This window comes from Euleptes europaea, chromosome 3 (genome assembly GCF_029931775.1).
Source record: "Euleptes europaea isolate rEulEur1 chromosome 3, rEulEur1.hap1, whole genome shotgun sequence".
Taxonomy (NCBI): Eukaryota; Metazoa; Chordata; class Lepidosauria; order Squamata; family Sphaerodactylidae; genus Euleptes; species Euleptes europaea.
Window position 1 is genome coordinate 99,002,527 of NC_079314.1, and position 14,968 is coordinate 99,017,494.

The following is a 14,968-nucleotide window of genomic DNA, read 5'->3' on the forward strand; positions in this document are numbered from 1 at the left end:
TCAGGAGTACTGTGTAGAAAAAATGGGGTAACTCCTACGTATGCCACCCCAACTCCTTGGAAGAAGAATGCAATAAACAAACAAGAAGTGCTACTTTTTTGTTCTGGGTAAATTCAAGGCATTTCTTTACATAAGAGAACACTGTGGGGAGCAAGATTAAGCTAGGTGACAATGACAGAGACTGGCGTCAATGCCAAGTCAGTGTTAAATGTTATTTATTGCTATATAGGGAGGCAGGCAGAGGAAAATAGCAAAAAAACCACAACAACCGCAAAACATAAACCTATGAGTCTGTCGGAAGCCAGAGGTTGGTGACAAATAGGCAGGCTGCCTCCAAGATCCTGGAGACCAAGCCCTATGAGGAAAGTTTGATGGAGTTGGGAATGTTTAGTCTAGAGAAGAGGAGGTTGAGGGGGGACATGAATGCTCTCTTTAAGGGTTTGAAGGGCTGTAACTTAGAGGAGGGCAGGGAGCTGTTCCTGTTGGCAGCAGAGGATAGGACTCGCAATAATGGGTTTAAATTGCAGGCGGAAAGTTACCAGATGGATATTAGGGCTTTTTTTTTTTTTAACAATAAGAGTTGTTCAAACAGTGGAACTGGTTACCTAGGGAGGTGGTGAGCTCCCCCTCACTGGCAGTCTTTAAGAAGAGGCTGGACAAACACTTGTCAGGGGTACTCTAGGTTGATCCTGCATTGAGCAGGGGGTTGGGCTAGATAGCCTGCATGGCCCCTTCCAACTCTATGATTCTATGAGTCTATCCCTAGCAATGACACTCACCAACAGGCCATGCAACCTGCTGAGGAGCATTGGGAAGAGCAGAACAATTTTCAGCCATTTGCAGAGCCCGTTTTGAGAGTTCAAAGCTCTTCATGTGCATCCTCTCAAGAATCCTGGCTGCAGTTCTGTAAAGGGTATTATTCCAGTACTGAGGATGAAGGGACAGAGAGGGCAGTGTCTCATTTGATATGTGAGTGTGTTAAGTGCCATCCAGTCCCAGCCGACTTACGGCAACCCAGTAGGGTTTTCAAGGCAACAGACGTTCAGAGTTGGTTTGCCATTGCCTTCCTCTGCATACTGACCCTGGTGTTCCTTGGTGGTCTCCCATCCAAGTACTAACCAGGGTCAACCCTGCTTAGCTTCTGAGAGCTGACAAGATCAAGCTAGCCTGGGCCATCCAGATCAGGGCAGAAACACAACATGTCACCAGACGCTGCCAAATGAATCTGTGGCTAAGGCTAGAGTGGGGGGACTCCATCCTCACAGAGCATGGGTTAGATCCTGCAGACCCATTCCTCTAACAGCAGTGCCCTCCTCCAATGCAAATCACCTTCCCCCATCCAAGAAAGCCTGTTACATTAGGGAAGGCATCACTATTAGTGGAGCAGACCAGTGGGATCCAACCCTATGGTTGCTCTGAAATAAGACTCAGTGATTTCAATGGGATTTGATTCCTAAGAGAGTTTAGGATTGCCACCTTAGACACTACAGATTTTGCACTCTGTCCTAGCCCACACATACTGTTCTGGCAGTGGACACACCAGAGAAGGGCTTGTGCTCCTCTGTGGAAGCTTGCTCATCACTGAACCACTGAAATACTAAAAACAACTGCATGTGTTTGTAGGCTGTCCTCATAATGTCCTCCCCTGAAGACCAACAAACCTTGTCATGGCTTCACTGGCTGCTTACCATTCTGTTAGTAAAGTTTCTGAAGTCTTCCACTAAGATACGCTCTATCATATCTGGATCGGAAACCACCACAAATGCACGACGGCCAATGTAGTACCTGCATGTGAAAAGAAGAATTGTATTAATAGCAAACAGAGAAATCCTGCTTTGGAAAGCAATCTCTTGTTGTACCCAGTCCTTGGTGGAAAGTGCTTTCAAGTCGCAGCTGACATCTGGCGACCCCACAGGGATTTCAAGGCAAGAAATGTTCAGAGGTGGTTTGCCACTGCCTGTCTCTGTGTAGCAACCCTGGACTTCCTTAGTGGTCTCCCATCCAAGTACTAACCAAGGACAACCCTGCTTAGCTTCCAAGATTTGATGAGAGGTGCATAGCCTGGGCAATCCTGGACAAGGCACCCAGTTGTTAAAGGTCCTTAAAACAGATAAAATATGAGTTTATGTAGTAGGTTCCTTGACCTCTTTTATTTAAAAGCAGGATTTCTAACTGGCCTACAACCCAGATGCTTCAGTATTTTCTTAGTATTTATTATTTCTGCCTTGAATTAGACTGTAGGAATTCTGTCATGGTTCTCATAGGATTTCCAGTCCACATACAGAGGAATAAAACAGAGAGGATTCCTTGCAGCATATGTGAGCCATAGGGTGTATGCATGTGAGCATGGACTTAGCAGGAAGATTCATTGCCTCCCATGAAAGGAACAAACCAAACAATACATGAAAGATCTGTGATTAGGATATTCCTAAAAGGTATGTTCTGCAACTTTAAAAAAAAAATGAGGAAAGGTTGCTTGGGTGAAGATGATGTTTAATTAAAATAGCCGCAGTTAGCACATCAGGTTTGAAAAGATGTTGTCTTGTACCTGTCTTCCCTCACCCCCACAGAGCTAACTGTGCCACTTTGGAGAGATTATGTAAACCATGGAAGAAGCATAGGTAGGTCTAAAATCCTCTGCCCTAGCAACCCTTCCAAATCTTCAAAGTGGCTTCCAGTGGTTGTTAATTAGCATAAAAAATAATAGAAGATCTTAATCAGAGATCTTTCCCTTCTCATCAAGTTTGGCCCACTTAATAAATTAGATATCAATACAAAATCCCACCAAACAGCAGGAAAACTAAGGATATGTGATACATACTGAGGACATTCTTTATATCAGGTAGGGATGCTGTAGTGGAAACTGCGGAAGACCATTGTACTACGAGGAGGTAGATGGTGGTCAATGCAGCCCTTCCCCATGTGAGAGCAATCTCAGGTCATTAACTTGCACACAGCACTGTAAATGATGAGCACCTGGTGATGGGGGAAAACGGTTAGTTTTCACTCTGTTAAAAGAAGGGGAGGGCTTCAGATGAGCCAGCCGGCCAGCCAGCCAGCCAGGAGGAGGACGGCTGCCAGAGAAGAAGCGGCTTGCTTGCCTCCCAGGAGACAACTTCCCATCTCCATATTCAGCCTGGATAAAAGGGTATTTTTGTTAAAAGTTTACTTAGCTTGGGTAAAAGGGTGTATTTTTTGTTTAATAAAACTGCATACTTTGTTTCCCCCAACACTTGCCTATTGGAATCAATTTCTTTACCTAACCATGGGTAATACAATTGGCGCTGTGAGCAGGATTCCAGAGGCAATATGGGGTCAAAGGAATGCAGGGAATGTGCAAAGCTGCGTCCCAGGATGGTCTTGTACCAGTGCATGGGCCCCAGCTGCACACATGTTAAATTCAATAACCCCACCTACCAAATGGGATACTGAGCTGGAAAAAGCAGGAGGTCCCACACCCAGGGCAATAAGTAAATGCTTTAAAAAGATAGGAATAAGGGAAGGTGCAGGTGTGGAGGAATGTGGCAAAGTGGGTTGGCTACTTCTCACTGCACTAAGAATGGTCTGGGAGTTGTTGGAAGCTTCTTGGAAGCAGGTGGAAGAGCAGGCTGCAGAAATAAGTGCCTTAAAAGAACAGCAACTAATTCTGCAGGAAGCCTTGAAGAAGGCAAGAGAAGGCAGGAATGCTGCTGAGGAACAGGCAGGGGCTATAGCTGTTCGTCTCACGAAGATTAAACGGAACCGGCAGCAGAAGAAAGACCCCTACAAAATCAGAGCACTCAACATCCCTAGAGACTGGAGTTCCGCAGGTTCAGGGGATTCCAGTGAGGCAGAGTGGACTGAGGGGGAAGGTAGTAGCAAGGAGAAAGTGCAAGTAAGACCTCTGATTATCAACAAGGCCAAAGGGCCACCTGGAGGGCAAGCACAGGTTACTCGCACTGTAAGGGATTTCAGCCAGCAGGAGCTGACTGAAATCACCAAAAATACTAAACAGCAGCCGGAGGAGTATTTAAGCCACTGGTTGGTACGGCTTTGGGACCAAGGCTATACAGGTGTGCATATGAGCCCCCAGGAGCTATTGAAATTAGGTGCTTTATCTAATGATGTGCTCATTAATGGGTATTTGAGGGGGGCTGCTGGTCAAACACAGACCCTCTTTGATTGGGTTTGCCTAGGCATCAGACAACGGTACCCTGCCCCCATGGACTGGGAAGAACATCTGCCACCCTGGAACACCATTGCTGAGGCAACAGCACAGCTTAGGGGGATGGCAATGCAGACTGGGATATATATCCAGGGATTCCCAGGTCCTGACCCTATGCCCCTAACGGCAGGTATGAGAGCACGGCTAATTAGGGGAGCCCCGCCCAGTTTGCATGGTGCTCTATTAGCCCTGCTGGGACCTGCTCAAGGGCGAGCAGTGGGGGATGTGGTAATCCTTCTGGGACAGCTGGGGGATGTTCCCAGGGAAAATAAGCCCAGAGCACGAACTGCAGTAGAGAGGTCCAAGGATAAAACAAAAGGGCCAAAAATAACTCGAAGGCAGATGTTTTTTGAGCTCCTTAGGCAAGGAGTGGAAAAGGAGAAGATTGATGGCCTTCCAACACCTGACCTGTTCCAGCTGTGGAGACGCAAATGTACTACTCAGGAGCAGAAGGGGAAGGTACCGCAGACCAAAGGAGTCAACGTGAGAGGAGTAACACCAACTGCTCCACCTGAGGAGGAAGACTTCTGGTATTCACCTGTACCCAGTGTATCAAAGGGGTGGGAGATGCCCATACCTTTGGATTAGGGGTGTGGCAAGGCTCCAGTGAGTAGGCTAATGAAGACAGCCATTCCTGGAGACCCACGCCCACATATACCCCTCACAGGAGCTGTGGCTTCAATCCATGGGAACCCCACAGTGTATATTGATGCCTATGGGAACAGGGGGGAGCATCAGCAGGCAGCCCTGGCAGAGGCCAAGGCTGCTGTAGTATCTGCTAGGCCCCTGGGTCCCTTTGTAAAAGGACTTCCATGTGAGCTGTCTGCTACCATAGAGGTGACTGTATGGAGTCTTTGGCAGAAAGGGCAGGGAGGGGAATGTGTGCCATTGGGCTTCTGGTCGCGGAGGCTGCCAGACGCCATGTCAAACCATTCTCCCTTTAAAGACCCACTGCTAGCATGCTACTGGGCTCTGGTCGAGACCAAAAGATGGACTGGCCAGGAGCTAGTGATAATGAGCCTGAACTGGGTGGAAGGTGACTCAGTCAGTCCTCCGGTAGGCAGAGCTCAACCCCCATCTGAGCAAGTTCGCCCTGGCCCCCAAGGAGTGAGTGCTTTGCAGGAAGAGTTGCCTGTCAAAAAGGCTCCCCCTTATTCAGAAGTGGCTCATGAAACTATTTGGTGCACAGATGGTTCAGCCAAGTATGAGGGGGGAGAACGAGTGTGGTGTGCAGTTGCAACTAATTTTAAATGGCTAATTATATTGACTTGGGCTGGGAAAAGACAATCCAGCAGCCACTGTGCTGAACTGGTGCCTGTGGTGAACAACTTCAGATTTTGGGAGGGGTGGTATACTTGAATCATAGAGGTAACTGGAAATGTAAATAGTTGAACCCTGAGTTGCCATAAAGAACACATGGATGAAGGGTGTATTGAACACCAAGGGGTGGAATGTAGTGGAAACTGCGGAAGACCATTGTACTACGAGGAGGTAGATGGTGGTCAATGCAGCCCTTCCCCATGTGAGAGCAATCTCAGGTCATTAACTTGCACACAGCACTGTAAATGATGAGCACCTGGTGATGGGGGAAAACGGTTAGTTTTCACTCTGTTAAAAGAAGGGGAGGGCTTCAGATGAGCCAGCCGGCCAGCCAGCCAGCCAGGAGGAGGACGGCTGCCAGAGAAGAAGCGGCTTGCTTGCCTCCCAGGAGACAACTTCCCATCTCCATATTCAGCCTGGATAAAAGGGTATTTTTGTTAAAAGTTTACTTAGCTTGGGTAAAAGGGTGTATTTTTTGTTTAATAAAACTGCATACTTTGTTTCCCCCAACACTTGCCTATTGGAATCAATTTCTTTACCTAACCATGGGTAATACAGATGCCAACTACCAGGTGCATCCTGGAGATATCCAGAGATTACAACTGATCTCCAGACTATAGAGATCAGTTCCTCTGGAAAAAAATGGCTGCTATTTAGGGTAGATTCTATGACATTATACCCCATTGAAGTCCCTCCTTTCCCCCCAAACTCTGACCTCCCCAGGCTCTACTCCATAAATCTTCTGGAATTTTATGACCTGGAGTTGGCAACCCTAATATCAGTCCAGGCCTAGATACGCTCTCTCATTGAAGTCAATGGATCCGAAACATGAGCTCTAAGAAATGTTGTCTTTTGCTGTATTTCAGAAGCATGAAATTATCTTTACAGACAACATAAAACAGATTTCTTTATGAAAACCTGAACTGCATTATGTTTCTTTGGATCAAAGTGTATTGAAACTAGCAAATTGGTTGTGCATCTCGTTTCTTCACCAACAGATCTTTCGGGGGACATTCACAACCCACAGCAAAGCCGCCAGCCACTATGTTCAACAGAGTCATCGTACCTTCCTATATCACCATGATAAATTCAGTTATTTAATAGAAAATTGGAGGGAGGGAAAATAAAATGAAGTAAATCCACTAGTGCACAAAGGAAAATAATATGCAGGGGAAACCAATGAAAATAGCTTTTATGAGTTTCACAGCTGCCTTTATGCTTTCAATCTGCATTTGAAGATGATGTATGCAAAAAACAAACAAACATAAGATATCAAGTACTTTCCTTTACCTCTGACAATAGCGGCTTCTCTGATGGCTCTTCTCTGGTTTATCGTTCATTATTCTTTAATACAATACATACATTTTTTCTTTAATACAATTAATACATAGAAACAAGTCGAGAGATTGAGGAGATTGTTTTTTTTTGGGGGGGGGGGGAACCCAGGTGTTGGAATGACCTTAAGATTTTGAGACTGCTAAATCAATTTTTGACCTGATAGCCCCAGGCTAACCCGATCTCGTCAGATCTTGGAAGCTCAGCAGGGTCGGCCCTGGTTAGTATTTGGAGAGGAGACCACCAAGCAATTCTAGGGTCATGATGCAGAGGAAGGCAATAGCAAACCACCTCTGAATGTCTCTTACCTTGAAAACTCCATGGGGTTGCCATAAATCAGCTGTGACTTGATGGCAATAACAACAACAACAACAACAACAACATGACTATCTTAATCTAAGAGCATTTGATCACCAGTAAAGCCCAGATTTTTTTTTTTACATTTTTATTTCAAATAAATTGGCTTACACATGCCAATACTGAATCAGACCATTGATCCATCAAGGTCAGTACTGTTTACTCAGACTGGAAGCAGCGTTTCAGGTAGAGGTATTTCACATCACCTACTACCTGGTCCTTTTAACTGGAGGTGCTGGGGATTGAACCTGGGACCTTCCACTGAACCACAGCCCTGCTCCTCTTTCTCTCTCATACACACACACACACACACACCACTTCAGTTCTTAACCAGGTTGTTTCACCCAGCTTTGGGGGGTGGGGGGAGACACCAGTTTTGATGAGTGTGCCAAGATTTGTTTCCAGTTATGACCAAAAAGTTAAACATTCTTTGTGATACACTGAGTGTATCATACACACTCAGAGTGTAGAATCAGTAACTTGGCCAAAGCTGTAGATGCTACTGATGGATAATCACTTGTGGTCAAAACTGTGTGTGAGTGTGCACGTGCACAGACAACAGCTCTGCTCACCCACCCTAAATGGCACTGCTATCCAGATGCAAGTCTACTGATAAGCTGCTTTCATTCACCATTGGAGAGAATAGAAGGACATAAAGGAATAAAAAAATATGCTCCAACTCTCCCTGTATACCAGAGACAGGCCCTATTTTATGATTGAGGCCCCTTGCTGTCCCCATTGTATCCCTTCTTTGTGTGTGTGTGTGGGGGGGTGCCTTGTCAAATTTCTGTGTGATTCGCTAGAGTCATCCATCATTCCTCAGGGTCCACTCCCTCCCTGTGGTCTCTGGAAGCTGAAACTCAGAATAAGGATGCATCTTGTCTCTAGCAAATGCATGGAAATGAATATGAAGATACCATACAGTGGATCCACACTGCTCTATGAGCTCTTGATAACCTATCCTAGGTCAATTGTGGTTTTGGCAGGATACCTTTAACCAATAGAACAAGCATCCTCCTGGCTTTTACACTGGCGGCAGACAACAGACTGCAGAAAACAGGCAGAGAAAGTCATCAGAGTAACAGTGGGTGGGTGGGGAGACTTAGAGAGTGATCCTTGGCATAGAATAAGAGTGTTCCACATGTGTCCTATTTTCATATATGAAATACTGTGAGCATGTTATTACTGCAACAAAAATGCATATCCTGAAATTGCAGTAATGTTGGAGAGGAAAGAAGCTATCAGGCAGACTATTACACTGAAACAATGGGTAATTGAGCATAGGTTGTTTTATTGAGACTTCCCTTTTTTAAACTTTTCTTTTAGCAAATCTGCTATACTTATTCAGCATTTGTATTTGGTACAATCTGGCTTTACACAATACCTTTATTTTTAAATGTGGACTTTCAGCACAGTAAGTTATATGTTTTAGGCCAAATTTTAATACGGTAAGTCTACTGAGAATGGGTAACAAAAAGATGCATTTTATTTATAAGGGTTTTTAAACAAAGAAACGAAATGCATTTTCACCTCTGAAAATCATACCCTCCACACACATACACAATCCCCTCAGCCCAATATACAACACTCTCCAACAACAACCCCAAGCCAAGCACAATGAAACCCCAACCAACATAAAAAACAGTGACCAGCAAGAGTTTTCTGGACTGTTATAGAGATTGAAAGCAAAATGTGTGAGATTCTGTTATCCTCTGGAACCAACACAGCAATAACTGTCCATGCTTTGTAGATGGTGCAGAATTTTACCATGGTTCACGGAGTCTGGCAGCTTTCATTTTACACACAAGCATATTACTGGTTCTCATGGTTGTAGGGGGAAAACTTGAAGACATGACAGCCTTGTGTCATATTACTGATACATGTGTAAAGATTGCAAATATTCTTATCAGCGTTTATCTAATTATTTCAGTGTATCTAACTAATGAAGCTCAAGACAATGCATTCTCTTGGATTTAGTAGAGACCTGGGATGCCTATCTTACTTCCAATGCTGATTTCTTCAGGACGCCTACTACCCCACTGCATATCACATTTAATCCAATCATGTCTGCTAATGTCATTTACCTGCTATTGACATTTACATGCTATTGCCATTGGGTGTTTGAATTCACTCTTCTTTATTTAAGGATAGATGGACTCACATACTAGCTATCTGAAGAAGTGAGCTGTGACTCACGAAAGCTCATATCCTGCCAGAAATTTTATTAGTCTTTAAGGTACTACAGGACCCTTGCTCTTTTCTACTGCAATTGACAAACTAACATGGCTACCCATCATGATCTATCACATTCGAGCTGTATCTGAAGAAGTGAGCTGTGACTTGGGAGGGGCCGTGGCTCAGTGGTAGAGCATCTGCTTGGCATGCAGAAGGTCCCAGGTTCAATCCCCGGCATCTCCAGTTAAAGGGACTAGGCAAACAGGTGATGTGAAAGACCTCCACCTGAGACCCTGGCGAGCCACTGCCAGTCTGAGTAGACAATGCTGACTTTGATGGACCAAGGGTCTGATTCGGTATAAGGCAGCTTCATGTGTTCATGTGACTCAAAAAGCTCATATCCTGCCATAAATTTTATTAGTCTTTGAGGTGCTATTGGACTCTTGGTCTTTTCTACTAATTATTTCAGGCATGATTCTATTGTTTTGAACATTGGGGTGTCCTGTATAGATGACCCTTTATATTGCACCACCTCCCAGAGGGACCAAGAAGGCAGAACCTCACTGACTGTGTAACAGCCAGGCATCTTACCAGAGGCTGATGAGTAGTATGGATAGTAATAATGTGTTCATTCCATTGTGTAAGTCTGTTTTGGGAACTTGTAAATGTTGGAAACCAGCTCCTATATGTATTAAACAAATAAAAATGAATGATGACGGAAATTTCAATCACTCCAGCTGGTTAGGGAAAAAATGGTGAGGGGGGATTTCATGCTTCCTAACACACCAAAAAAGACTTTTGTTTCTTTGAACAAAACCCCACAGTGCACAGAGTCAAAGACAGCGGCTGATGTTGAGATGCTGTGAAAGCACAGCGTGTCCACAAAAAGCGGCCTGGCATACACCGCTAGGGGTATTGGGAATTTCTCAGCAAGCCTATTTGACAATCGTACTAACCTTGTTCAACACTCACAAACAGACTAACAGCCTATCAGGGATATGTTCTGTTTGTGTCAAGCAATGCAAACAGCTGCCAAATTAGGGTTCCCAACCTCCAGGTGTGGCCTGGAGTTCTCCTGGAATATTAACTGATCTCCAGACTATGGAAATCTGTTCCCCTGGAGGAAATGGCTGCTTTGGAGGAGGGACTCTATGGCATCATATACCCACTGAGCTTCCTCCCTTTCTTCCCCAGCCACTGACCCCTAATTTCCAGAAAGTTCCCAAGCTTGATCTGGCTACCATATGTAAATGGAAATTTGCAGTCAGAAGTAGGGTTTCCAGGTCCCTCTTTGCCACCGGAGGGAGGTTTTTGGGGCAGAGCTTGAGGAGAGCGGGGTTTGGGGAGGGGAGGGACTTCAATGCCATAGAGTCCAATTGCCAAAGAGGCCATTTGCTCCATGTGAACTGATCTCTATCAGCTGGGGATCAGTTGTAATAACAGGAGATCTCCAGCTAGTACCTGGAGGTTGGCAATCCTGGTCAGAAGCAGACTCTGGGCTGATTGGGGGATCAGCTGGGAGCCAGGTTCTGATCTGGCACCCTCAGTAAAATAGCAACACCGTGAAGTTATAAAAGGAAGAGGAGAAAGACCTCCTTTTTCTTCCCTCCCCTCCAAGCAGAGTGGGGACAAAAACAATGCTTTTGATCTTTGTGTGTACATTTATCTCCCAAGCAGACAGCTTAGAATGGGGAGAAGAGAGGAGAAATCTGTAAAGCCTATAAAGATGCATAGGCTGTCACTGAAACTCAGAAGCAACAGCACTCACAAATGCACATACAGAAAAGTTTTACACACATAGATTCTTTCAAAATACGCTGCATGTGCCCATAAGAGCAGGAGGGAGGTAGCAGGTAGCAGGCCACTCCCCCTTAAAATGCATCCATAATATGACAGTGTGGTCTAGTGGTGAGAGCGCCAGACGAGGATCTGGGAGACCCAGGTTCAAATCTGCCCTCTGCCATGGAAGCTTGCTGCTTGGCTTTGGGCCAGTCACACACACACTCAGCCTAACCTACCTCACAGAGTTGTTGTGAGGATAATATGGAGGAGACAATAATGAGGTAAGCCATTTGGGTCCCCACTGAGTAGAAAGGTGGGGTATAAATGCAGTAAACAAACAAACATTTATCCAGCCTTTTGGTAAGTTGTGGTGAATGCTGAACCAGGGAATTCTGGTTCACAGTTCAGCATCTTAACTGCACCTTCATGAATTTAATTCGGATTTTCCAATATGTTTTGGCTATTTTCATTTCTCTCATACGCATAAAGGTCACTGGGCATATTGCTAAGGACCAATTTAAAAACCCCTCTCTTTCAGATTAAATTGTGACTCATCTGTTTTACATCCAAAAAAATGCAGCCAGCGGCCTTTCTAACGTCTCCCGTCCTTTGTCAACGCAACTTTAAAGCCTTAGACAATATACATTAACACAGGACAATGGCCGCCTTGCTCCACAGAACAAGCACCGCATAAAGGAACGCTTTTGCTCAACATGTTATCTGTGTGGGAAAACACCTGTGCTCCATTCACTCGGGTTTTATAGCTGGGCCATCAACTCGCAGAACCCTTTGATCTGCCTGTTATCAGTCCTATGCATTTCAAACACTGTTGCATTCATCGAAATAAAAAGAAAAAAGAGGGCGCATAGAGGGGCTTTAAAACAAGCCTTCATTTTATTTCATTAGACCAAATCCCGGTAAAACCGAGGGAGATAATCTAAGAATCTAAACGTGGAAGGAAATGATATTTATCCTGCCTCTTGCTACTGAGAAAGAAAACATATTCAGCAAGGGGAGGGAAATTATCTTTTAAAGGACAGCGGGAAGTGCTACATTCTTAAAAGCCAGGCAGTTCTCATGAAATTAGGACTGCTGGGAATGTCCCCTCCCTCATATTTAAATTCAAGAGCAGTAGCCCTGCTACTCCGTCGCAGCCAGTGGAAGGAAGGGTCTGGTGGCATGTTAAAGATTAACACATTTACTGTAGCAGAAGCTTTTGCGAGCCAGAGTCCACTTTGTCAAGTGTATGATGTATTGTCCTCAGTTGCTTTGTGTGAGTATGTCACCCACACATATTATTTACTTCACTTTTACTCCATCTGTCTCTCCAAAGAGGCTTATATCATTCTCCTCCATTTTATCCTCACAAGCCTGTGAGTAGGGTTGCCAAGCCTCCCCTGGCAACCGGCAGGAGATTGAGATGGGATTGAGTTGCCAATGTCTGAGATGGGAAAGTCCTGGAGATTTGGGGATGGAGCCTGAGGAGGACAGGGACCTCAGTGGGGTACAATGCCATAAAGGCCACCCTCCAAAGCATCCACTTTCTGCAGGAGAACTGATCTCTATAGTCTGGAAATGAGCTGTAATTCCAGGGGATCCCCAGGTCCCACCTGTTCGGGAACCCTGCTCTAACCACTACACCACACACACAGAGAGAGAAGTAAAAACAGAAGAATGGCCATGGGCAAATGGTTACTACAAAATGCCAGAAACTCAAGTAACCAAGAGATAGGTGCAAGTATATATGAAAACAAGGTTTTTAATAACTGTTCATCCACAGCACACTGGTGAAAAATCAAGGAAGAGTCTAAATCTGCAGCTGCCTTATACTAAGTCACACTATTGGCCTAGCTAGCCTCATGCTGTATGCTCCAGCTTCAGAACTGGAGATTGTAGCTAAGACGTTAGCAGATGTCAACTGGCATGTGACTTTTGCAGTGGTATTTTTTTATCTATGGCATTTAATAATGATATCCTGTAATGTAGATTCCTTTGAAATGTGGTGTTAGAGGAGAGTGTTTCGGATATCGTGGACTGTCAAAAAAAACAAATCAGTGGGTTATAGATCAAATCAAGGCTGAACTGACCCTAGAAGCTAAAATGTCTAAACTGAGGCTATTGTATTTTGGTCACATTATGAGAAGACAAGAGTCACTGGAAAAGACAGTCACGCTAGGAAAAGTTGAGGGCAGCAGGAAAAGAGGAAGACCCAACAAGAGATGGATTGACTCAATAAAGGAAGCCACAGCCCTCAATTTGCAAGATCTGAGCAATGCTGTCAAAGATGGGACATTTTGGAGGACATTGATTCATAGGGTCGCCATGAGTCAAAAGCGACTTGATGGCACTTAACACACACACATAATGTAAATACTGTATTTATAATTATGCATTTTGTATCTTTTCTTTATTGGCTTGGGACCAATTGGTTCTGTGAGCATTAATACACTGAATGAACCAAAAGCTGTATGCTGTGGTTGACAGTGGCTCTCTAGAGAGGCATACAGCACCCACTACCTGAAATCCTTTAATCTGGGAGATTCCTGGGACTGACGTCTCCATGCCAATAATGTACTCTGCCATGACCCCTCCCTTTGCTCACTCATTTCAGAGTTATTACTTACACATTCAACAACAGACATCAGACCATCAGTATTTGTCTAATTATTTCACAGGCCATTAAACTGATCGGCCTGAATCCAGTGCCCCCATGTCCACCTTCAATGCAAAATGTTGAGACCATGGCAATAACTGTATGCAACATACAGCCTCACTGCCCAGATGCTGTTTTAGACTTGGACTTGTTTGTGTGCGTCTTTTTTTTTAAAAAAGCACAGCAGCATTCTTATTTTTTACATCAGCATTTCCTAAAAATTATATTCATTATGTGTTACAGAGTTCACTTCAAATTTCAGGAAATTGGGGTGGGGAGATTTCAGTAAGGGAGAGCAAGATCCTCAGCAAAGTTGAAAGGTTGGATAAATTCCTGCTTAACTTGCAAAAAAAAAAGTGTATCTCTGAAGAACATTAGATGTGGCTGTCTTTTTATGTCTCATAACAAAAGCGTTTCATAAACAGTTGTGCTTTTTGTAAAAAAAAAAAAAGCAGAGGGTGTTATTGTGCTTTTGGGCATTCATATCTAGCAAACAGGAGCCTTTTCCAGACATTTAATTTTGACACACCAACTGCATCTAATGCACATATTTAATGTGCAAACAGCTTTGGAACATACCCTCAAAAATCCAGTGTTCTGTTGGATGTACCAGAGCTGGAAAATACAATATTGTAGAATATGGAGATGAGAGCCAGCATGGTGTAGTGGTTGAGGTGTCGGACTAGGACCTGGGAAACCCAGGTTGAAATCCCCTCTCCCGCCATGGAAGTTTGCTGGGTGACCTTGGGCCAGGCACACACTCTCAGACCTTGGGCCAGGCACATACTCTCAGCCCTGAATGGGGTTAGTATTTGGATGGGAGACCTCCAAGGAATACCAGGAGCGCAACATAGAGGCGGGCAATGGCAAACCACCTCTGAACATCTCTTGCCTTGAAAACCCTACGGGTTCTCCATTAGTCTGCTGTGACTTGACGGCAATATATTGCCATCAAACAAGCAAGAACCATGTGCTATCCCTATACATACATACATACATACATACACACACACACACAAAAAAATACAAACAAGAACCATGTGCTATCCCTATACATATACATATGTATATACAAACACAGACAAGCAAGAACCATGTGCTATCCCTATACATATATTATACAAATACAAACAAGAAAGAGC

General features: G+C 44.4%; 1 protein-coding gene across 1 annotated transcript in view; it reads right to left on the reverse strand.

The window, feature by feature from the left end:
* Positions 1–14,968, reverse strand: part of TBXAS1 (thromboxane A synthase 1) — a 280,650-nt gene that overhangs the window by 142,065 nt on the left and 123,617 nt on the right. Inside the window, exon 5 of the mRNA XM_056847438.1 lies at positions 1,689–1,785. Coding sequence (XP_056703416.1) covers positions 1,689–1,785 — 97 coding nt within the window. The remainder of the gene's footprint in view (positions 1–1,688; positions 1,786–14,968) is intronic.